This window comes from Miniopterus natalensis, chromosome 14 (assembly GCF_054644295.1).
Source record: "Miniopterus natalensis isolate mMinNat1 chromosome 14, mMinNat1.hap1, whole genome shotgun sequence".
Classification (NCBI taxonomy): domain Eukaryota; kingdom Metazoa; phylum Chordata; class Mammalia; order Chiroptera; family Miniopteridae; genus Miniopterus; species Miniopterus natalensis.
This window is the reverse complement of record NC_142094.1, coordinates 40,208,753-40,233,876: the sequence shown is the minus strand read 5'-3', so window position 1 is coordinate 40,233,876 and position 25,124 is coordinate 40,208,753. Positions and strand designations below refer to the sequence as shown.

Below are 25,124 nucleotides of genomic sequence, written 5' to 3'. Positions count from 1 at the left end.
TATTTTGTGCTCATGGATTGGGAGAATTAATATTGTTAAAATGTCCATGCCCATCCAAAGCTATTTAACAATTCAATGCAACCCCTACCAAAATTCCAATGAGCGCCCTAACTGGTCTTGCTCACTGATTAGAACATCAGTCTGCGGAGTGAAGGGTCCCAGGTTCAATTACAGAAAAGGGCACATACCTCGGCTGCAGGCCTGACCCCTAGCCCGGGTCGGGGCGCGTGTGGGAGGCAACCAGTCAATGTTTCTCTCTCCCCCCCTTCCACTCTCTGCAAAGCAATGGAAAAAAATATCCTTGGGTGAGGATTAAAAAAAAGTTCCAATGACCATTTTCCACAACAATAGAGCAAAAAATTATGGAACGGATACAAGACCGTGAATAGCCAAAGCAATCTTGTGAAAGAAAAACAAAATTGGGGCATCATGTTTCCTGATTTCAAACCATATCACAAAGCTTCAGTAAGTAAAATAGTATGATACTGGCATAAAACAGACACACAGATCAACAGAACAGAGAGCCCAGAAATAAACTTATGCATAAATGGGCAATTAATTTTTGTTTTTATATACTACAAGCAGTTTTGTCTCTTCTGGCTTTTGTCTATGAGTTTTAAGAAAACTTGAGATGCTACCTTTCTTGAAATTAAGCATTGGTTCTTCCATTTCCATTTTTTTAAAACACCAGGTTACATGAAGAACATTTGATGAACTCCTAGAGAATACACATAATGCACAAAAATAATTTTAGACCTGATTTGCATGCTTTTCAAATATTAACCTGACTAGCGAACCCTTTAAAAAACTTTTTAAGTTACATTCATGGCTGTGATTTATTACAGTGAAAGGGTATAAAGCAAAATAAGCAGAGGAAAAAGGCACATGGGCAAAGTCCAGAGGAAACCAAGCATAAGTCCCAAGAGTACTCTCCCAGTGGAGTCACCAGGTCATACTGAATTTCCCCAGGAAAATGTTGTGACGACCCATGTGAAGTATTCTCTACCAGGGAAGCTCATTAGAGACTCAATTTCTAAGGTTTATATTTGGGGAAACATCATATCTTGATAGGATGGAAGAGGCTGCTAAATGTACTCTGAATTCAGAAGTTTAGTTCCTCTTCATCAGTTCTCCAACAGTTTACCACATTCTGAGGCCCATTCTGGAAATGCAACAATAAAATGTGGCTCTGATTTAGGCAGACCTGGGTATGAATTTTATCTTGACATTTCACCAGCTATGGAGTATATATAGAGAACTAATTTAGTTTATTCTTATATAATAGTGTTAATAGTAAATACTGTGTAGGAGGGTTGTAAAAATTGACTTAAGAGGCAAAGAACTTCATGTTTGCTTAATAAATAATAGGTCACAAGAAAAAGTATCTGTTGAAGCTGATTCATAAAATTTGTTCTTTGTATATATTTCTAAATAATAACACAATTCTTTTAAATATTTTTATAATACAGAACAGTGATTTTTCTCTCTGGAACTTAAATTGCACTGTGTTCAGTCTACTTAAAACCTTTTTTACAACTTCTCTGGCCCAGCCTATGTGGCTTGGTTAAGCATTGTCCCATGCACTGAAAAGTTGCTAGTTTGATTCCCAGTCAGGGCACATACCCAGCTTGTAGGTTCAATCCTTGTATGTGTAAGAGGCAACTGATCAATGTGTTTCTCTCACATTGATGTCTCCCTCCCTCCCTCCTTCCCTCCCTCCCTCCCTCTTGGAAAAGCAATGGAAAAAATACTCTCGGCTGAAGATCAAAAAACAAAACAAAAAACTTCACTGAATATATTTCATTACTGAACTCTCATTAATTTCATTTTCTTAACTATAACCACCATTGGTTCTACTTCCAAAGTCATGCCTATTTCCATGAGCTTCTGAAGGCATCTGTTTCCCCAGAATAAAATACATATATACATTTATTTTAAAAATTCACTTTGCTTCTTAATGTATTTCCAAACACATAAATTTTACATGCACAAAAAGAAAAAATATAAAGAAAAGATGAAGATATAGAGTAGAGAAGGATGATGAATGAAAAGCTGTCTCATGCATAAGCAAATTACTCATTACTGAAAGAACATTCTTGGCAGAATCCTAGGCTGCATTATTGGACCAAACATCTGAAGATCCTGTGTATTCTATACTCTGCCATCTGAAAACAAGGATCCTTTCAGCATTAGGTTTTTTGTTTTGCTTTGTTTTGAAATATATCTTTATTGATTTCAGAGATAGGAAGGGAAAGGGAGAGAGAGAGAGAAAAACATCAATGATGAGAGAGTCGTCACTGATCGGCTTACTCCTGCAGGCCCCCGAATGGGGATCGAGCCCGCAACCCAGGCATGTGCCCTGACCGGGAATCGAACTGCGATCTCCTGGATCCTAGGTCGATGTTCGACTGCTGAGCCATGCCTGGCTGGGCCAGCATCCGGTTTTGAAGGGTGTTGCTTATTTCATAATCCACTCAAATATAACAGCAACCAATATCATTACTATCACTGCTTATGCTTCTGTTCTTGACTCACAGGAACCAGACACTGGCAGCAGAATAATTTCACAACAGACTTTCCTGTTTCTTAATACAGTCTTTATTTTTTACCTTCTTTCCTACTTGTAACTGTATATATATATATTCATATTCATCAATACTGATTGATGATTCATATTCATCAATATTGAATGAATTGGTTTCATCTGGATTACTTGATAAAGAACATCAGATAAAATATGTACTGGCTACTTAGGTACAGTGATTACTAAAGATATTTTTACCTAAACATCTTCATATAGTTCTGAGAAATAATTTCTATCATGTAATGTCTGAGAGAAAATAAATAAACAATAAATCATTTAACAAGAAAAACCCTTCCACTTTTTTCCAAAATAAAGTTTAAGTCCTCAGGAAAAGAAACAAAAGGAAAAAAATTCCCTGGATGATCATGTCTGTTTCCTTGTCCTTGCCTATAATGTCAATTTATTTATTATCAATGTAACTATATTAGAATACTCTTCTCCATTAATTTATATTCTCTTGCTTTTAAAAGATCAAAATCTCTGAATAATTCAGTTTTCTTAATAGCTTAACAGTCTTGACCAAAACAACTCACTCAAGTTGGACTGTCACCTATGCGGCCTACTTTTTTTTTTTAGAAAAATTAAGTCCCACACAGATTTGCAGCTCCAGATAAGGCCTGCCTAAAATTTTCTCACTAATGTGGAAAGTTCTAGTTTTTCTTCTCTACTTTTCCCCCATTTATGAATTTAGCCTTACCTTTCCCCAATAAAATGTACTAATCTTTGATCTGGACATGTTATAGAAAATTAGATGGAAGTTCTTTGCCTAAGGAGAAAGGGGCAAAAGGAAATGTTGTTTTAATGAAATTTTTAAAAAATATGACTTTTTATTGATTTCAGAGAAAGGGAAAGGGAGAGAGAGAGAGAAACATTCATGATGAGAGATAATCACTGATCGGCTGCCTCCTGCATGCCCCCTAGTGGGGATCAAGCCCGAAAATGGAAACCCAGGCATGTGCCCTGACTGGGAATCAACCCTCGATCTCCTGGATCATAGGTTGATGCTCAACCACTGAGCCACACCAGTCCGGCAAGAAATGTTATTTTTAGATAAGACTGTACATTGGTAACCATAAGCGATGAGTCTTGAAATTGCTTTCAGGAGATATATGTGGATTTCTGACTCTCCGTATATATCTATTGATTCTAACATGCCAAAATCTATTTTAATAAATATTCCACAGTGAAAAGCTATATATAGTATATACACACAAAAATTGGTTGTACAAGTCTCACATGGCAAAAGGCTTTATCACTTTAATCATACCCATTTTTCTTTTAAGAAGTCACAGCAAAATTCTAGTACTCTCAAAAAACTGTTAGAAATCCATGTTATTTCATTATTTTTATCTTAATGTATTCTCTTTCCAATACAGAAAACAGACCCAAATAGAGAATCTAACATATCATCATAAAAATATTATTGCTAAAGATAACTGTGAGGTTTGCAACAGGTAAACAGTAAGTAAAATTTTAATATACTGACCACTGACCATAGGTGATATATTAACTAAACCATTTTAAAAAGACGTATTAGTTATATTAATCATTGATAGAAAAAAGACCAGCTTAAAGGTTTTTTTCAATAACTATTCCCAAAGATTTATGAACTATTTTTTTAAAATATATCTTTATTGATTTCAGAGAGAAGAAGGGAGAGAGAGGGAGAAACATCAATGATAAGAGAGTCACTGATCAGCTGCCTCCTGCACATCCCTGACGGGATCGAACACGCAACCCGGGCATGTGCCCTGACCGGAAATCAAACCGTGATCTCCTGGATCCTAGGCCGACGTTTAACCGCTGAGCCACGCCCAGCCGGGCTATCAACTTCTTAATACCCTTTTATAATTAATCATTTTATTGTGATCAGATAAGCTAATCAATGCCCATTTATATAAGTTAAACTCTGTCAGCTTCCTTATTAGCGGAATGAAAATTCACATAACCTAACATATATGATAAGTATTTAAATCATTAATCATTCAATAAAAAAGCCACATTTCAACACAGCAACATAATCACAAACATTTATGTTTCTGTCACTTTTTATTCTTAGGTAAGGAGTTTCCCATTTTATTTTTTTTAAATATGTTTTTACTGATTTCAGAGAGACGAAGGGAGAAGGAGAGATAGAAACATCAATGATGAGAATCACTGATCGGCTGCCTTCCGCATGCCCCCTACTGGGGATTAAGCCTGCAATCCCAGCATGTCCCCTGACCAGGAATCAAACCATGACCTCCTGGTTTATGGGTGGATGCTCAGCCACTGAACTACACTGGCCGGGCCCCATTTTATTTTGATGGAAATTTCTATTACCTTTGTCACAACACCCTTCTGTATCTACTAATAAAAACTAGCATTTTATCTAAGATCAATGATGTCTGAAATTACCAAAACAGGGTATAATTTTTTAAATTTACCAAATTGCTTCTTCCCCGTCTCAGAAATTATACACTACTCGACAACTTCCCTTTCCATCACACATTTTAAAATATTTATTGCCAACTGCACCAAATCTAAGTCACAGTTAGGTTAGAACTGCGAAGACATTTGGCTAAAATCCAGGAATCCTGAATCCTGACCTCAATCTACTTTATGCAGGTTGCCCCCTTCACCCCCACATGAGGTCTCTGGGAAGGATATATAGTAACACACTGTTACTATAAAGCTTTTGTTACCAACTTCAAAGTCTCCTGTGAACTAATCTGGTCTGCATGGAAGGTTCATCAAGCTTAAGGTCTAGAATCACTTGGATATTCTTTGCTCTTTCCTCTTCTAAGCTATGCTCAAATCTCAGCTAATGGTGAAGGCCAGTCTAGCAACATATGAAGGAAAACTAAGCCAGTGGAAACATTCAACTCAGAAACCCATTTAGCTCTGAATACTACTGACAAAACTAAAAAAAAAAAATCAAGAAGAAAAAGACAAAACAGGACCATAATGCTGCTCAAGAGAAGGGGACAAGGCATTCTAGGCCAGAGAATTTAAAGACTAATTATGCTACCATTTACGTAAGATTATGGGCATAGAAACCATAATTCCTTAATGTAACATAAATCAAATAAGCAATCAGTAGTTGGAAACAAAGAAGGGGGGGAGGCAATTTTGCAAAACCAAATAGAAAGTCTAAAAGAAGGGTGTTGCTTTAATGTTTAAGATTAAAGAGCACAGGCTTTTGAATTTCAGTCTCGGGTATACCACTCTTTAGCTAAGTGACCATAAATGAAATCCTTCATCTTTCCAAATCTGTTTCTCCACTTGTAAAACAGATATTAATATCAAAGGACTCTTGTCTGGCACATAGTAAATGCTGAATATGTGGTAGCTTTTAATAAATATTAGTAAAACAAAAACTTCTCTTTTCCATACTTAGGTATCTCATTCCTTTAAATTTATCAACCACTACATAGGGATGGGAGGTAGAAAGAGTGACACAGTACTATACAAAAGATTGTAAAAAAGATTCAATACTAAATATTATGTCTGGGATTTGCTTCAAAATAATCTAGTGGAAATGAAACAATGTCCTTTAGTTGAAAAAAGTTGGGTGTTCACTGTACTATTATATTTTTGTGTATGTTTGAAGTTTTCCTAAATGAAAGATTTTTTAAAATTCCTTCCCTTTTAATTGATTGGACAAGAAAACAAGTTCTAGCATCGTTTCTACCTCTAAAATGAATCTAAAAGATGGAAAGAAAGGTAAGAGAGAACACAAGAAGATCCATGGGTGGGTCTAGAGAAAATACCTACAAATGACCTATATTGGGAGGAAGGGAAGTATTCACATAAAAGCTGACAAATATCCACGCATTGGGAACAATAAAAAAAATGTGGAATACAAGACAGCATCAAACTGAATGTAAGCATGTCTTAATTTAACAAATTCAACAACTCCTTCCTCTAAAATTTGTATAAACCAACAATTCTAAACGTACTAGTATAGCATGTACTTATATTAAATCAGATGTGAATTCTATTGTAAAATGAAATATATTTCTTTGTGGTAAATTCGTATTTTCACATGTGGGATTTTCTTTTAGCAAGCAAGATAAAACCTAGAGATCTTTTCAAATTAATTTTTCTTCCCCTTTATTTTGTAAATTTAGGAGAGGGAGAATGTATCTTCACCCTTTGGAAACCTCTAAAGATTCAACTAATAAGAGAAATGTACACAATACTTTATTAATAATGACCATAATAAAATGATTCAGACTTTGTGAAAAATAAGTTAATCGTGAGAATGCATAATAGTCAGAGACTATCAAGTATTACCAATGAGAATGAAAATGCTCTTCATACAAGTTTTTCCAATAATAATAATTCCCATGGGAAATAATATTGATGTTCAAATCTTCTAACCCCAAAAGTAAGTCTCAAAGTGTATCATCTTTAAAAGAGGGAGAAAATTACTATGTAATTTCATACAGCAATTAGAGCAAGTTAAATTAAGTTTGTTTCTGGAAGAGTTGTTATGTTTTACTTTTACCTGAGAAGTTAGGTAAATGTTTCAAACATTAAAATATCACACAATAATTTCTGTGGATAAGTGGAAGCATCTATGCTAAGGAAAATCTCCTGACTGCTTTAACAAGAGTTATTACTCAATGTTTCCTAACTGGCCAATTGTTTTGTTAATACCCATCCTTATCTTTCTACATTTCTAAATAAAGACAAAATAATGTACGTGAAAGTTTTCCAGAAAGTGTAAAATGTGCTATGCAGATATAAAATGGTGACACAATTAATACATTTTTCTGACATCTCCTGTTTTCTAAATGTCAGGTTTTAGAATTTATTCCCCAGTTATGCTAACCAAAGATCTCCTCAGACAATTTGGTTTCTAAATGATCCCCTTCAAACTTTTTAAAACGACTGTGATGGACAAACTTTTAATGAGTTATAAGATATAAAACATACTCCTTTACTTCAAGTGGTAAAGTACAGTTATAGTAACAGTTTTTCATACAATTGTAAAATACGTACAGCTGAGGAGAATTTCTTTTTTCTCCTTAGTAGTATGAAATGTCTCAAACATATTCATTAATAGTTTCTCAATACCAAAATTTGAAATGTAAGTCTAAATCACTGGTTACATCATATTTTTTTTCTTTTATCTACTCCCTTTGAAAAAATACATGTTATACAAAACTAGACTACAAAAATTTCATTATAATACAGGCACTCAACAAAAACTGGCTTTACCAAAAAAAAAAACCCTCAAAAACTGACTTTACACATGTAACTTCCTTGGACTGCGTAATAATGAATTGAGAAAATTAATCAAGTGATATACCAAAAGAATCCATAATTCTCTGTAATAAATATACATAAACATGTGGAACAAAGAAATAAAAATAAGACAAAAATCATTGTCAACCATCACTGTATAGCTTTTCTAACTTGCCCCTCAGAGACAATCCAATAAGTAAAGGATTCTCAGACTACTGCCACCTACCTCATAAGATTTCAATTTCATCCTTAAGACATCACTACACCTGACATTTTGTGACAGACCAAATCTAACCAATTCAAAAATCAGAGAAACTAAGACTAATGGCAAAATTCAAGTCTTTTGAAAACAGCATATTTAGTTTAGCACCAGAAAATAAAATCACATACTAACTTGCCATAAATATAATGTCAGGTACCTGGGTTTTATAAAATGCAAAGAAAAAAGTAATCTGAAATTTCAAAAATACTGCTATTATATAGATTTCTCTCATTATCAAACTTAGAAACAGGATAGATACAGACAAAATGTCTATGTAGTGTAAAGGTATCCTTCTCTATCCAAACCTTTATTTCCTATGCAAAATTCAGGCATAGAACAGATTGTAATAATGTAATTTACCATGCTATTATCTGAACTTGATATATGAACCCTCACTATAGAAAAGCAGGAATTTAGAAGATTTGGATAGCAAAGTTGTTACACCACTCCATCAAATAACTAACAATTTTAATAATTCATAGAAAAGGATGTTTAATGAAGCCTTTCCTGAGTAATTCTAGTTTATTCCAATTACACCACTACTCTATCTATTATTCCCTTCCCAGATACTGCAGGTCCTTGAATAATGTTTCATTCAACATTATTTCATCAGAATGTTGATGAGATGGCACAGGAACATAACTCTTGTTTATATCAATTAACTTATGGTAAAATTGGTGACATTATACACTGTTTCACTTAAAATCAGAAAAACTTATTGACAACCTTAACTGATGGGCTTACTGTATACTGCAGTTTATCTTCTCAAATTGAGGATATGATGAGAACAAACATTTGCAAATCACTCTGGCCAGTGTGACTAAATGGTTAGAGCATCAGCCCAAGCAAGGAAGGGTCTCAGGTTCAATCCCTGGCACGTGAGGGAGGCAACCATCAATGCCTCCCTCTCACAACGTCCCTACCTCCCTCCCTCCCTAAAAATCAATAGAATGGAAAAAATATCCTTGGGTGAGGATTAACAAAACAAAAAATTTGAAAATCATACACTGATGTGGGTCTAAGATCCAGAATAAACTCCTAAATTCAACAATGAAAAGACAACTAACTCATTTTTTAAATGAGTTAGGGATCTGAATAGACATTTCTCCCAAGATACACAAATGGTCAACAAGCATATGAAAAGATGCTCAACATCACCTGCCATTAGGAAAATGCAAGTCAAAACCATAAAGAGACATCATACCTATCCACTTGGATAGCTATAATTAAAAAAAAAAAAAAAAAAGAAGAAGGCAATAAGTGATAGCAAGAGGGTGGAAAAACTGAATCATATTGTTGGTGGAAATATAAAATACTGTCGCCACTTTGGAAAAGTCTGGCAGTTCCTCAAAAAGTTAAAACATAGTTATTAAATGACCCAGCAATTCCACTCCTAGGCACATACCCAAGAGAAATGAAAACAAATGTCTACACAAACAATGCTGCTAATGTTCACAGTAGCATTATTCATGATAGGCAAAAAGCAGAAACCACCCAAATGTCTGTCAACTAATGAACGAACAAACGTATAGGATGTCCATAGAATACAGTATTATTTAGCCATCAAAAGCAATAAAATGTTGATACATGGTACAACATGGATGAATCTTGAAAACAAGCTAAGAAGCCAGACAAAAAAGGCCACATACGGTATGATTATATTTATATGAAAGACCATAGAAACAAAGATTGGGCTTGCGAAGGGCTAGGTCATAGGAGGAATGGGAAATGACTGCTAACGGGTATGGGTTTCTTTTTGGGGTAATGAAAGTATTCTGGATTTAGATAGTGATGTTTGCACAACCTTGTGAATAAATTAAAACCACTTCATTGTACACTTTAAAAGAGTGAATTTTATGGTTTGTAAATTATATTTCAATCTTTTAAAAATTCAGTGTATGGACAACTGTACTTGGATACTTCCCATATACAAAAGACAGTAAATAAAATAAGCTAATAGTTCACAATGGAATTATCCCAAAAGCAATGGGCAAATGTAAGGAATAGTTTTAAAATATTGGCAAATAGAGTACCAGATAATTTGGAGAGTAGTAATAGTAAGTTTTTAACTTGAAACTACAAAATAATAGCTTTCTTTATTCATACCTACCCATTATTCAGACTCCATGGAGCAGATGGGTAGATATAAAGAAAATAAGATTCAACAGAGAAGTTCTGAGGCACATCAAAACAAATCAAGCCCCATTTACTGGGCTTTCAGGGCCAGTTTGGAAAACAGGAAAAAAAAGACAATCTCATTATTTTATATATACCTTTATTTGCCACAGAAAAAACTTTTGAGTGTTTCCAAATACCAAATCCAACCTTTAAGGATGAAAATTTGTCAACAATAAGGGTATACAAAGAATTAATGTCATGGACTTTAGGCAATTTCAAAAATAGGTTTTGTACAAGGGAATAAGGTATAGCCGCCAAATGACCTTACTTAGAAGAGACACTGTTGTGGATGACAGTATTGTCCCTGTAAAGGTGATTTTAAAAAACAAGCTGTCATTATTGTAGAGTTCTACAATGGAATCCTTAAATAAAGGAAACATTCCTTCCCTGAGCTAAGGATCAAAATGTATGGCAAACTGCAAGTTGCCTAACAAAGAGACTCCATTTTTTAACCTGCATTAAAAAATCATACAGCCTACTTTTGCAAACATATCCCCTATATGTCCCCTAGATGAATCATGGACTGCAATTTAAATAGACATTATTGTACTTTTGTACAACTGCTCATTTGTTTTTCATGACAGGAATGTCTTTTCCATATTCATCAAAATGAAGCAAAAAATCTGCCACATTCTTCATGAAGTTTTCCTTCATCACCTTAAGAGATTTCTTTCATTTCTAAACACCCCTAGCACTTGCCTGCACCAGGGTAAGGTGCATTTTGCCTTGTACTATAATTGAATACACTACAGTTTCTCTAAGGACTATAAAGTCCCTGAAGGTTGGGGCAACTTCCCCAATATCTTTGCTTGCCCACAGTGCCTGGTACAAAGGAGATGTTTAATAAATATTTAACTGAAATACTTACCTAACTGTCTTTGGTTCCTAAAAATAGCACTACTAAACAACTAAGTGATTAGGCAATTACTCAGAAATGGCAAGTCCCCATAGACACTGAACACCTAATTCTCACTCTGTAAAAAATTTCAGGTCATCCTGTGTAGTCCCATAAGGCTAAAAAAAGCATTATTCAGATGCTGCCTAGAATTGCTCCAGCTATAAGCACATCTGAGGGAATTAGGACAATTTGAAATAATAACTGTGTAAGTCAAAGAGCTTCATCCTGCTATCCTTCAGCCAAGCAATAGGTTTTCACAACTTTTCCCTACATTGGGAAGAGCTTCTCAAGAATACAGCAAGGATGAGGAGCAGCCAAGCAATAGGTTACATCAGATCGGGCAGCTTAGATCTAGAACCTAATCTTCCTGGAATCTGAACTGATTATCTTCATTCCAGAGGACACCTCAATAATCACCTGGTGACCAAATATTCATCTTGACCATAATCACTGTATGAACCTGCTACTAACCCCAATTCAACTAAATCTTAATAATTAATGGAAAAACCAACACTTCCACCTCCACAATCCAGACCCGTCCTCCTCCCCCGCCAAAAAAGTAGAAGGGAGAATTAGATTTTGGAAATGATAATTTATTTTGAATCCTAAAACTGCTATAAGTTAAATATAGAAGCCAAATGACCCCAAAGTATTACGATAATCACTCAAGAGAATCAAACAGAAGGTTAACTGTTCAGAACCAATCCCACTAAAATAAAAGAGATTATTACATCTGCTAGTGACAAACAACATACATAGTTATCTTTTGGACTGTACATAAGGATCACTGCCAGTCCTTTTAAATACAGAAAGTTAACACTACAAATGATTTCCTTATAACTTTCCTCTTAAATTACATACAGGGTGGGACAAAAGTAGGTTTACAGTTGTTCATATTGAAAATAATACATTAATAAAAAAACAAGAATAAACTCTGCATTTTGCATACTCACAACTGTAAACCTACTTTTGCCACACCCTGCATCATAAAAGAGAAAATATGACACCCAAATGATTTTAGTTGGGAGACTATCAACTACGTATTACTGTTCAGATTAAAATACTGCTCTGCACTCTGGACTCTAAGTATCTCCTGAACTTTACTACCTCGAAAGTGGAAATTTGGGACTTAAAAGTATGCTTTAAGAAAACTGATCACCAGATTAATATCCTCCTTCAAAAAATGAATCTAAAATTTGATAATCAATTCAGATATTTACAGAAGGATTTATTAGTCAGTTTTTAAAAAGCTTTGTCAAGCAGCAGTAACTAACCACTAACACTAGCAATGACTGATAAAAAGGAGGCCTGAGGCAAAAGACTAGGATTCAAAGCAAAGAGAATTAAAATAAGATAAAAAACTCATTAAAACCATCTAAAGTAAAGCTACAGTAACTTAAGAAATCTACAGAATTATAGTCATCAATTTCAAAATCTTATAAAAACAAAAAAGCCCTACTTAAAGACAACAACCAATCACTAAAAATCTGAAGCAAATTAAAAATTCTTCAAATTTCAGGATTTTGTATTAATTCACAATTCTGAAAACTCTTTAATTTCATGCTTCTCAAAGCCTTCTAAATGCCTTTTGTAAGCTCTTATATGATGGTTACAAATAATACATAACTCTAGAAGTGCTTAAGCAGACTTAACATTTCAGCAAGTGTATGGTAGGTTTGAAAGAATAAAACAAACAGAAACAGAGCAGAGCAAATGATAACTGATGAACCAAAGGCTGATTCCTGGAAGGCAGAGCTGGGGTTGGACCGGCAGGAGGGAAATTTTAAAATATATCCACAAGACAAATTACACCAAAAACCTGATTCATGCCTTTATTACTTACACAAGCATATGTTTTAAAATGTACTTTTAACCTTTGGACAACAAAAGTGATATCAGATACGTTAAAGCACTGCTCATATTAATTTTCATGTTACAGTCCAAATCTTTAACAAAATTCACATACATTCTCTTAATGAAACACTGCAGAAATGGAAAACCTTATATCCTCTTGGTAAAGGTTACCTTATTTTTGGCTTGTTTAAAGTTTCAGTTTTGCTTTATAATCTATAACAGAAAACATCCCTTGTGGGACATTGTAAAGGGCATACCCTCCTGTCAAGCCAGAAAGCTCAAACACAAAGACATTGAGCGAACCAAGTGCAGTAATTCTTCCAAACTGAGCCTCTCCAACACCCCCTCACCCTTCCCCCCAACAGATATGTCTATTAAATCAGTGTCTGTTCTCCCCCTCGCACAACAAAGAGAACTTCTCACCGCATGAAATTGCCGCTGAATGGACACCAGAAAGCAGGATTTGCATAATTCCTCCAACGAAACCCAGTCGGGAAGGAGGGGATGAGGGGCCCAATCGAACGGATAGAATCTCCCGGATTCTGCTGGGGAAGACCTGGTTCCTAAGCGTATTCCCCACGGGTGGGGTGGGGGCTGGAATTCTGGGCCTCCCCGAGGACTGGGCGTGGGGGACGACGGAGGGCGGCGAGAGAGCATTTCCCCGCACATCAGCAGCACCGAGGAAAAGATGGGGAAATAACAATACTGGAGGACAGGAGAGCCAGACACAAGGATGGACTGGGGCTAGGGGGCGGCGGGCACAGCGGAGACACCACACGGGCCACTTACTTTTTGGAGGGGGGTTAAATATATGAGTTAAGCCCTTATGGTCCCGCCGGCCGCCGCACAGAGGGAAACGGGACCTTGGGAGAGAAAAACAGACAAAACACATAGTGTGAGAGGCGCAGCTCGGCGACCCGGCCCCTCCCGGGGCGCCCCCGTCCACACTCCCTCCTGCCCGCGGGGAAAATGCCACCCGGGGCGGCCCAAGGTCCGGGAGGCGCGGGGAGGACCAGGCTCTAGGAGAGGCGGCGGCTCCGGCAAATCCCCCGGGAGGGGACAAGAGCGACTTGTCTCCTCGGTCAGACCCGGTCCCACCCCCCTTCCTCCCCGCCGCGCACACACCGAACACAAATACACACACCGAACACAAATACACACACACACCGACCCGAGCGTCGAGGATTAACTCCCCGGCCGCCACCGCCGCCGCCGCCCGCTGAGGAAGTGCAGCCGCTGCCCCCCGCGGCCATGACACCCCACTTGGCTCGGTCAGGCGGACCCCGGGCCTGTGACAGCTCCGGCTCCCTCCGCCCCCATCTCCACCTCACGCCTCGCACACGCCCGAGCGCCCGCCGGCCCGCCGCGCGTGCACGTGGGACCCGGGGCGCGCGCCGCTGGTGCGCGTGGGGGAGGGGCGGCGCGGGATGGGGAAGGAGCCCCGAGGAGCGAAGGATGAGGCGGAGCGGCGGCCCAGCACGCCCCCCGGCCGGGCCCCGCGCTGGGCTCCGCGAGACCCGCGGCGGCGCCTCTCATCAAGTGGCAGCGCTGCGGGGAGAGACTCCACCAAAACCCGGCGGCGGCGCCGGGACGCCGGGCGGAGGGGAGGCGGAGGGACACGCTCGCCCGCCCGAGAGCCCGCCCCGGGGAGGGGGAGCGGAGGGGAGGGGCCGGCGCGCGCTCGGGCCCGGGCCCAGGAGAGCCCGCCCGGAGGTCGCGCGCGCCCGCACTCCGGGGGGTGGGGGAGGGGGGACGCCCGAGCCAAAGAGGGCGGGCGGGCCGGAGCAGCAATTGCCCGCTCCCCGGCTCCCTCCCACGTCCCAGGTGGCCGGCGGCGGGGCGACCCGAGGGCCTGAGGTGGCCGGGGCAGGATCTCACCTACACAGTGAAGGAGCTTGTGGCGCCACGAGTCCAGTTCCTGCCGAAAGCCGCGTCTCTCAACGGAGCATTGCTGCCGCCTACACACCCTCGCCATCTTCTGCCGCCCGCCCGGCCCAGCCTCCGCCGCGGCCCCGCGCACGCCCAGCCGCGTCGCCCGGGGCCGCGCACGCACCCGCGGCCTGGGCGTCGCACCTCCCGCCGGGGGCTGCGCGGGGGCAGGGCAGGTCTCACCTCGCGGTGGCCCCGGCGTGGCCCGGGAGACGACCTGGGTGCGCACCCGCCCGGCGCGCGGCGCGGCGCGGCGGCGGGCGCAGTCCCCGCGTCCTCAGCCGTGGCCGCCGCCGCTGGCAGCCCGGGAAGGCGCCTTCCGGCGGCCGCAGCTCAGTCCCGGCGACCCCCGCACCGCCGCCGCGCTCTCCCCCGAGGCCACGGCGGCCCCTGCCTTCCCTCCCCGAGGCTTTTTGTTTCTTAAACCAGAGCCATTTATCACTTTTAAGCTGCCTATCGCCGGGCACCAACTGTTGCAAGTTTCGTGGTAACTGGTTCTCTGGACTTCTCGGTCGAAACTGCTCCTCGCACGAGCCTGTTTAAGAAGCAAAGTTAAGAATAAATGCTCGACGCCCGTGGAGGCACTGAACCCTAAAGTTTTAAAAGGTGAAAGGATACATTTTACTAAGTCGTTGGAAGGCTTAGACAACATTCGTAAATCCGGTAAAAATTAAAAGCAAGCATTTTAACTTAAGTAAAAAACAAAGTTCCTATTAGCAAGATTGGCCAGAGGCGAAAATCTCAGGATGACAGGTTCAGAACCCCTTCTGTGTTGTGTGGAAGGGAGTTTAAGAAAACTGTGCTGAAGTGAGAATGATAGTTGAAAAGGCGGCTTAATACGTAAAAACAGTACTGGAAATGGCTTAATTCCGCATTTCAAAAAAAGACTGGAAGAAGAGTATTTTCGAAGGGGGTTTTCAGGTGAAAGCCTGGAACAGTAAAATCATTCTGAGTAAGGAACTACCTGTCCCATTCAGACATAATGCTGATCTTAATTACTTGACTGTTACTTGAAAGTAAAAAGAGAGAAGAAAGAATGAAAGAGGGAAGGAAAAGGCTAGGAGAGGAGAGGAGGGGCACACAAAACCAAAAGGAGATGGAAAATAGATCCCTCTGTAACAATAGGCCCAGGATACCCCGGAATGCTGGCTCTTCCTCACATTTGGGGTTTAAGATTAAGGACGGTGCATTCCTGCTTTTAGATATGTAAATTTAAATTTGAAGACTTAATTTTAATTACTGTAGTCGGTAAAACAAATTCGTTAAGTAAGTACTTGGTGTCAGGGATCCCATTGGTGTATTGATTTCTGCCTTTCAAAGGTCAGTGGTGTTGGTTCTCTGAACCAAGCACTTGTGGAATGGGGTGTCTGTCCATAAAGAGATGGATTGAGTGGGCCTCTTGGGTAGGAGTGGTTTGAGATGTATGAATAGAAAAGCACTTTCTGCTCCCCAATCTTAAAAACCAATGATTTTTCCACACTTCTCAAAAGTCCACAATATTTCATCGACTTTCAAATGAACGAGCTATTAAGTCGTGAAGTATTGAATTTCTGTGTACGTAAAGCTGTCCTGAGTGGTGAGGGGAGAGGACATATATGAGATAAAAGATGGAAAAACTTCCTTTCTTTGCCGCTAGGTGGTAGGTTTGAGTCTTTTGTAGCTTTTAACCAAGTTTCTGGTTTTTGGAGGAAGTATGTTTCATAAAATTTGAAATAAATGAACAACATGTAATTATAAAACGAGTTAATAATGAACATATTTTCCAATGACCCCATATATTGTGTTTAAAAATAATCAAACCAAAGGTAATACTTCCTCAACATAATCTCAGTCTCAGAGAGATTAAGAGGATCCTGGAGACTTCAAGGATCAACTCAAATGTGAGGCATGGGTTCTCTCGTTTGAAGCATGGACTTGCCCAGACAGTTTAAAGTGCCTTCACCAAGGTTACATAGCTGCTGCAGAGGGAGTGCAACGGAAGCCAGAACACAGGTTTCCCAAGCTCCAATTCAATGCCATTTCTGCTACTCCACTTTCAATTGCAATTACTGCTTCACTTATTTTCAGTTGGGAACTAACATACAGTTGACTTCTTACAAAGGCCTATTTGGAAGAAAGAATAAAGGGACAATAATAATAATTATCATCTGTTGAGCATCTACTGTATGTTTAGCATTGCAACTTGATTTCATTCCATCTGACTAACAATGCCAGAGTATGTATTATTTTTACCTACTTTTTACATTTTCCATATTAGAGATTCAAGACTCAGAGAGGTTAAGTGCCTTTGTCAAAGGTCACAAAGCTACCAAATGGCAGAAGCAGAATTTGTACTAAGATCTCTCTGACTCCCAAATCTGCTGAGTTGTTCTGCAACTAGAAGCAGTACACTGCATGCAGACGATTCATTCTCACATTCAGTTTCATCGCACAGTTGAGCAATGTGACAAACATTTTAAGTTTCTATAATAAGTCCTAGGCACTGAGGGCACATAGATATGAAGATGAAACGAAACAATCACGTGTGGTGCCTGGCACATTGTTAGCAAGAAATAAATATCAGTTCTTGTGATTAGGCCTTTTTAAGTTCTCATCTGCTTGAGCAGTCTGCAGGAAGCCAAGGTGCTTATACAGTTTGGAATCAATCTGTGACTGTATGAAGGAAGGACAGCAGAGACCATGGCCTGTGAAAACATTGTCTGAGTCGTGTACTGCAGTTCTCACAATGGGAGAAATGGAACACAGAGAAGGACTATTGGAGACTGGGGAGTAAACTCTGAACCATGGGATAGTTGGCCAACATTACAGCAACCTTGTGCCTGATTAGTTGGAGGTGGCATGTAATAGGGAAATGACCACAGATAAGTGGGGGGATGAAATGAATTGGAGCCTTCTAAGGAGGAAAAAGCGTGCTAATAGAAGACTTTAAAACAACAACAACAATTTCTAATGAATTCCAACAAATGACAGACCCATTTTAGAGAACTTCTCATGGATTATGTCATTTATTCTTCACAATAGCCCAATCAATTGTCCCCATTTAATAACAGAGCACAGAGAGGTTAAGTAATTTGCCCAAGTTCAGATGGGTTATAGTTGATCTGGGGGAAGGAGAGAGGGGAGGGAATGGCGGGGGCGTCCTCCCTGGATTGAGAGTATCCTGAAACCTTCAGTTTCAGGGGTTTTAAAGGCTGGGCACTTAGGGGAGGTCTTAGAGGTGGATCAACAGAAAATTCATCAGCTTTATGCAGATGTGCCAAAATGAAATTTATTCTCTTAATTTGTCTGTCCTTGGGTATGGTTGGCAAATGGCACTAATTGTATTTCTGTTATATGTCTCCCAGTGTAGGGTGATTTAAGCTATTTACCCTCTGGTTGGAGAGGAGAAGTGCAAACCATTTACTCTTAAGTGTTCTTAGTTTAGGAAGATAGGATTTACTAGGTAGTCAAAAGCTGCTGTTTTGTTCATTAGATTCCACATGTAAGAATCTAATAAACAAAATAAACCGATGAACAAAATAGATCCAGAGACAGAAGCATGGAACAGACTGACAAATCTTAGAGGGAAGGTGGGGGTGGGTGTGTGGGTGGGTAGAGATTAACATAAGAATTTATATGCATATATGCATAACCCATGGACACATACAATAGTGGGGTGAAGGCCTGGGGGGAGGGGTACAGGGTGAAGGGGATCAATGGGGGGAAAAGGAGACATTTGTAATACTTTTAACAACAAAGATTAATTTAAAAAAACAACCCTGCTGTTTAACTATCTGTCTCAGTTTCTCTATTCTGCTTATCCTGGAATTTTTCTAGCTTCTTACTATTCTTTAACAATAGAATTTGTGGTCTTTTGTGACTGGTTGCTTTTGCTGAGCACAGTGTTTTCTTTCTTTCCTTTTTAAAATTTCTTTATTATTTTTTATTTTAGAGGACGTTTATTAAAGCTGGGACAGTGAGATAAGAAAGGGCTGGGGAAATGAGCCTACACTGGTCTGCTTTGGTTCAGTGAGAAATCAGAGAAAAGAGGGCCTTGGGGGTTTGCTTGGGACAAACTGCTGCTGCCCATTGCTGCCCTGGTTGCAAGCCTTGTGGAGTCCCTTAGAGTTGAAGAGATGCTTGCCTGTGGGGGAAGAAGAGGAGGAGGGGAAAGGTGTGGGCTTGCTCCCAGGAGGGAGAGTGCACGGAGCACAGTTTTCAAGGTTCATCCATGTTGTAGCATGTATCAATACTTCCTTTTTAATTGTTGAATGATATTTCATCATATGCATATACAAAATTTTGTTTATTCCAGTTGATGGATATTTTTATTGTTTTCACTCTTAGGATATTATAAGTAATGCTGCTATTAATAGCTGTGTATAAGGTTTTATGTGAACATACATTTTCATGGTTTTTAAAAAATATAAATATGAATGTGTATTGTATCTATTTTGAAGTGATTTCAAATTACAAAAAAGTTGCAAGAATTTTCATATTTCCACTCAGAGTCTTCAGTTGTTAGTTCCACCACAACTGCTTTTACTCTCTCTGTGTATATATCTATATATGGTTTTATTGTTGTCGAGTCTTTTTATGAACAATCTGATAGAAGGCTACAGACTTGATTTCCTATTACCCCTAAATATTCAATGTGTATGTTCACAAAACAAAGATACTCTTCTTTATAACCATGATATAACCTTCCAAGTCAGGAAATCAACATTGATACAACACAGACCCCCATTAAAATTTCACTACCTGTCCCAACAATGTCTCTTTCTCTTTTCTGCTCCAAAATCCTACCCATGACAATTGAACTTGTCATATATCAGTCTGCTCGAATCTAGAACAATTCCTCAGCCTTTCCTTGTTTTTTTATGACCTTGACAGTTTTTTGAAAACAGGCCTTTTATTCTGTAGGATGATCCTGTAGATTGGTAACCCAATTTAAAAAATGATAAAAGCATAATCAAGAAATCAAAAGGTGAGAAAACCATATGGCTCACAAGTATATGAAGAAATAGTTTCACTAGTGATCAAAGAAACACAAAATAAAACTGTGAGATGAATCCCCAAATGGGCAAGGCTGTTGAGAAGTAGGAACCCTATGTGAGAGGGTGAATGATGGCAGCTACTGAGAGCAAACTGGCCATACAAGTCTACATACATCCCATGATCCAGGATCTTAGAATCTGAAACAAGAATTTAAATTTGAGCGTCTCTTAGGGAGCTCATTCCAAGAAACATCAGGAGGGAGTAAGGAAGTGAGACAGAAGAGAAGGAAGATAATTAAGGGTGCATTATTAAGCAAATTACTACTGCAGGCAACTGGAGTTCATCTCTGTGGGGAAATCTAAAACACAGTGTCTTAGATTAACCCACCTGAAAGAGGGAACTGCGTCCTCTCAGTCACTGGTTGAGAGCTACTCTGCGTCCAGACTCCGGCCCACTCTGTTCATAAGCAGAGCAGGCTCCGGGAGCCAGAGTAAGCCCTCAGGTACAGAGTGGCAGTAAGTCTTGGTCAGCTCTACACCAAATTGTAAACTCCAAGGTCATCTGAGTAGAGGCATTAAAACAGAATCTGCTCTACCTGGTAATCCTGCTTCAGTCTGGCCATCAGAATACGGGCATGAGTGGTGTATGCCACTGCTGTTAAGTGGGATTTTTAAGTTTATGAGATATTTTCCCAAATGGCATTAATTGACAAATTAAAATATTAGCTGTTTCAAAATATTAGTTGACTAAAATTTGAAGATCTTTAGCATTATTTTTTGATTTTTTAAAAGTATTTTTTTCCATAAGCCCTCGGTATCATATTCTGTGTCGATCCATATTTATCTAAATACATGGTATTTTGTTCATCTGGTTTTCAGGAAAAAACAAACAGTTCACTATTATCTTTGTTAGGTAACTGTAAGGAAAAAAAAAAAAAAAAAGAGTCACCAGAAAGGAGTTATTTATATAACTAGGCAGCAAACGAAGGTTGTTTCCATGGAAAATATGTTTTCATTTTGAACCCCAAAAGGGTATAAAATGCATTTGAGTTAGGGAAAATGAGTGTTTAAAACCAAAGGAAGTCCTCAGGAAAAATTTAAATAAGTAAAAGAAAGTTTAGTAAAATCACAGAGAATACTTACATATCTTTGTTGAGCTTCAGCAAAAAGGGCATTTCAAAGTTTATATCTGATAACTTTCCCATCTAACAAAAACGACTGAGCAACCACTCTAACTTGTTTTTATTTAATCTTTTAAAAGATTGGTTATTCAGAGCCTACTCTGTGCCAGCTACACAAACAAATGGGTGACTGGTTCTGGTCAATGAACTAATTGTGAGCAGAAGCGATACATAAGACTCCAAGGCCAAGTCATTTTCATGGGTCTGAAGACACAAGTGCAGAGTCATAGAAGATTTAGATCAGCTTCAAGGACAGAAGCAGAACAGATAGAACTGGGCATAGAATTCACATCTGCTCATTCCTAATGGGATGGTCATCCAACGCTGGCTTCTAGTAGTATTAAATATTATATACTACTAGGTTATCATAAAGAGTAGTTTCATCATTGTGAGTAAATCTTAATTATGTTCCTTGTAGATAACACAGTAATTATTACTGTAAAAAATAATACAGCCATCTTAAGTACCTATCAATTTAGGAAAAAAATCAGAGTAACATATGAATTTATGGAATAATGATAGCAGTTACTATTATTGAGTGAGGACTCCAAACTAAGTTCTGAGCTCTGCACTTTACCTTCCTTGTATTATTTAATACTTAAAGCAATTCTGTAAGATATTTTAAAATATCATTTCAGAGATGGGGAAAATAAAGCATATAGAATTTAAATAACTTACTCAAATTCACACAATAGGTAGATAGAAGAATTTGAACTCAAGAGATTGTAGTAATTTGGTTTTTCTCTTTTTTGTCCTCACAGATCAAGGTAAATGCCTTTTCAAAAATTCAAGCACTGTTATTTGTCACTAAAGCTGTATTATGCTGAATGTCTTATATAATTACATATGCTTATGATTCATTATTTTGCCGGCAGCACAGGTCTATAATTTCTTCTCAAGCATTGGTCTTATTGATCCAATAACAGTTCTTCCCAAGTTGATTGAAATGCAGAAGTAACAAATTCCAAGGCACACACTGTGGAGTACTTGAAATACTGTAGATTGTGTACAACATAAAACAAAAAACAGTTCATCTATTCATGGAACAGGTGACATCTCATATTCAGAAGAGGAAGGGTAAGTGCACTAAAGTGATGAATGACATGTCAATCTTTTTCTCACATTTAGTTTAAAAAAAGAAAACGTAATCTCCACATGTTGCTTACAGTTGATGTCACCTTAGCATAAAAAAATTCCCCCTTAGAACTCTTCTTGAAAATTACTCTGTACGTCTCTCTGAAAGCTTTTATTCTCTCTGTCAGATTCTTCTTGACAGACGCTCTCCTAGATGCAGTGTTAATGATGCCAATAAACTCTAGGTGTTCCAAACAGATAATGATGTTGCTGCGCAAGTGTTCTTTCATACTGTCTGACACTATTAATTCTGGAAAAGTCTATCAGTCAGTTCTTTGATCTATCGCCCTTTCAGAAAGTTGAGGATCACAGTCATTATTAAACCTTTGAAATCTATTGGACACTTTCTTTGGTAATCAATTTGCTTTATGACCTTCAACAAATCATTCAATTCTCTGACCCTCATTTTAAATATTCATGGATCAAAGAAGAAATCAAAAGGGAAATTAGAAAACTTTGACCTTAATCAAGCTAAAAACACAACATACAAAAATTTATGGGAAGCCTCCAGAACTGTGAGAAAATAAATTTCTGTAGTTAAGCTACCTGGGCTGTGGCAGCCCTAGCCAATGAATAAAAGCCCCACACTGGAAATAACCTACATGTCCATCAACAGATAAATGAATTTAAAAAATTGGGAGGCCGGGCCGGGCGTGGCTCAGTGGTTAAGCATTGACCTAGGATCCAGGAGATCAGGGTTCGATTCCCGGTCAGGGCACATGCCCTGGTTGGGGCTGCAGCGGATCAATGACTCTCTCATCATTGATGTTTCTATCTATCTCTCTCCCTCTCCTTTCCTCTCTCTGAGATCAATAAAGATATATTAAAAAAATAATAAAAAATTGGCAGATGTCATTCTAATGAAGTGATCAAAGTTAGCATAACCTTATGATAGGTCATGTTGATATCATATACCTGCTGACAAGATGCAAGGAGAAAAGCAAGGGTGGACTCTAAGCAGAACTTAAGATCCTGCTGAGCTGAGGAAGCAAAGATCAGAGTTCCAGATTACTGTACTGGCTGTAATTTGTGAGGCAGGGTAGAAGAGGAGAGAGATATGCACAAAAAAGTAGCTCAAAAAGTATACGAAGGGATTCTATTAATGAAAATTCAATCTTTGGCTGAATGCTAAGCTGCATGTGCACAGGAAAACATCCAACAAGGCCTGGAAGAAAACAGCTACTTGCAAGAACAGAGATCCCTAGAGTCACAGAGTACTGGGAGATATTAAAGTTCTGACCAGAAGAAGTAGAGAGACCTTGATGTTTACTCTGGGGCTTGAGTTTGGATCCCAAAAGTTCCATGACTTAGAAACAGAGCTATTTTAGTTGTCAAATAAAGGAACTCTAGATTAGCTCTAAAAAAGTTAAAAAAAAAAAAAAGCTTGATAAAATCAGTCTAATCCAAATTAAATAAACTGATTCCAGGGAAAGAAAATAGTAAGTCTTAACATTTTTAAAAAATTGGTTGAGAGAGAGAAAGAGAGAAGGGGGGGTGGAGGAGAGAGAGAAAGATCTATTTGTTGTTCCACTTACTTATGCATTCATTGGTTGCTTCTCGTATGTACCCTAACCAGGGATCAAACCCACAACCTTGGCATATCAGGATGATACTTTAACCCACTGAGCTACCCAGCCAAGGCCAAGTCTTAACATTTTTCAAAGGAAGACAACAAAATCCAGATGCTCTACAGTGTAGCATCCACAATGTACAACATTCAATAAAAATTACTAAATGTGAAGAGGAGAATGTGTAATCATCAGGATGGAAAGACAAACAAATAGAAACATATCCAGAGATGGCAGAGATTTTTAAAGGACCTCACAATAGCTATTGTAAACACATGAACTTCTTGAGGGTAAAAACCATGCCCTTTTCCAAGGAAGCAACGTAGGGTAATGGCTACGAGTATAGGCTCTGGTGTTAAGTAGTACCTGGGTACAAATCTCAGATCTGACCTTTTATAATTATGCACAATTTGGAAAGGTATTTAATTTGCTGGCTTATTTATCCTTAAAATGGGAAGAAGAATCTCTTCCCCAAAGAGTTGTCCTGTGATTAAGTGAGATAATGTACAAGGAGTGCCTAACACATGAGGAAGAGCTCTGTATTACTACTCGTAACACAGTATAGACTAGCTTATTCTAGGTGTCATATGTGTGTGTATTAATCCTCACCTGAGGATAGTTTTTCCATTGCTTTTTAGAGAGAGTGGAAGGGAAAGAGAGAGAGAGAGAGAGAGAGAGAGAGAGAAACATCCATGTGTGAGAAACACATTGATTGGTTGTCTCCCACATGCTCCCCGACCAGGGCTGGGGATGGAGCCTACAACCGAGGTATGTGCCCTTGGCCAAATCGAACCTGGGACCCTTCAGTCCAAAGGCCGGTGCCCTAACCACTGAGCATCAGCTGGTATTTTGAATGAGGAAAGGAATGAATGACTCCAGGGAACATTATCAAGCCCAGTGGTGCTCCCGTCTGGTCCAAATGTTGGAAAACAGCCAGGGTGGGATTAGTGAGCACTATGTTGTATAATCCACTCAAGGCATTAAGCAGCTGGCCAAATGGAGAAGAAGAGAGTGACACTTGTGGTCTAGCCTTTTGGGATGAGAAGACAGCCAAGAGCATAAGTTGAATCGAGTCCTCACATTTAGAGGCCACTTTGGGGAGAACTGAGAGCCAAACAGTGCTCAGCCCAGCTGGAAGCACCGTGTTTATCTGTTGCTCTCCATTGCTGATTAACAGCGGGCACCCCTCTTGCCACACCCTTTTGTTCAAACACTATTAAATTTTAAAATAGCATGACTTCAGGAAGAGCTGTACAAAGTGCACATACCTGGGTTGTGGGTGGGAGCTGGAGTGTAGGCAGCAATGATAGCTGGGAATCAGAAGG

The 25,124-nt window shown here is 39.1% G+C and overlaps 1 protein-coding gene across 6 annotated transcripts in view; it reads right to left on the bottom strand.

Moving 5' to 3' along the window:
- The window catches only part of LCOR (ligand dependent nuclear receptor corepressor), a 99,821-nt gene extending 84,824 nt beyond the window's left edge, over positions 1-14,997 (bottom strand). Inside the window, exons 1-2 of one of the 6 annotated variants that reach the window (XM_087824476.1) lie at positions 14,894-14,997; positions 13,801-13,874 (exon numbers count right to left, since the gene is read on the bottom strand). Coding sequence is in view for 3 of the 6 variants with exons in the window: in XM_087824475.1 (XP_087680601.1) it covers positions 14,890-14,986 (97 nt within the window). In the remaining 3 variants the exon portion in view is untranslated. Of the gene's footprint in view, positions 1-13,434; positions 13,770-13,800; positions 13,875-14,889 lie in introns of those variants that run through there. The other 5 variants (XM_087824477.1, XM_087824475.1, XM_087824480.1 and 2 more) reach the window with 5 other exon arrangements.
- Between the last annotated feature and the right edge of the window lie 10,127 nt (positions 14,998-25,124).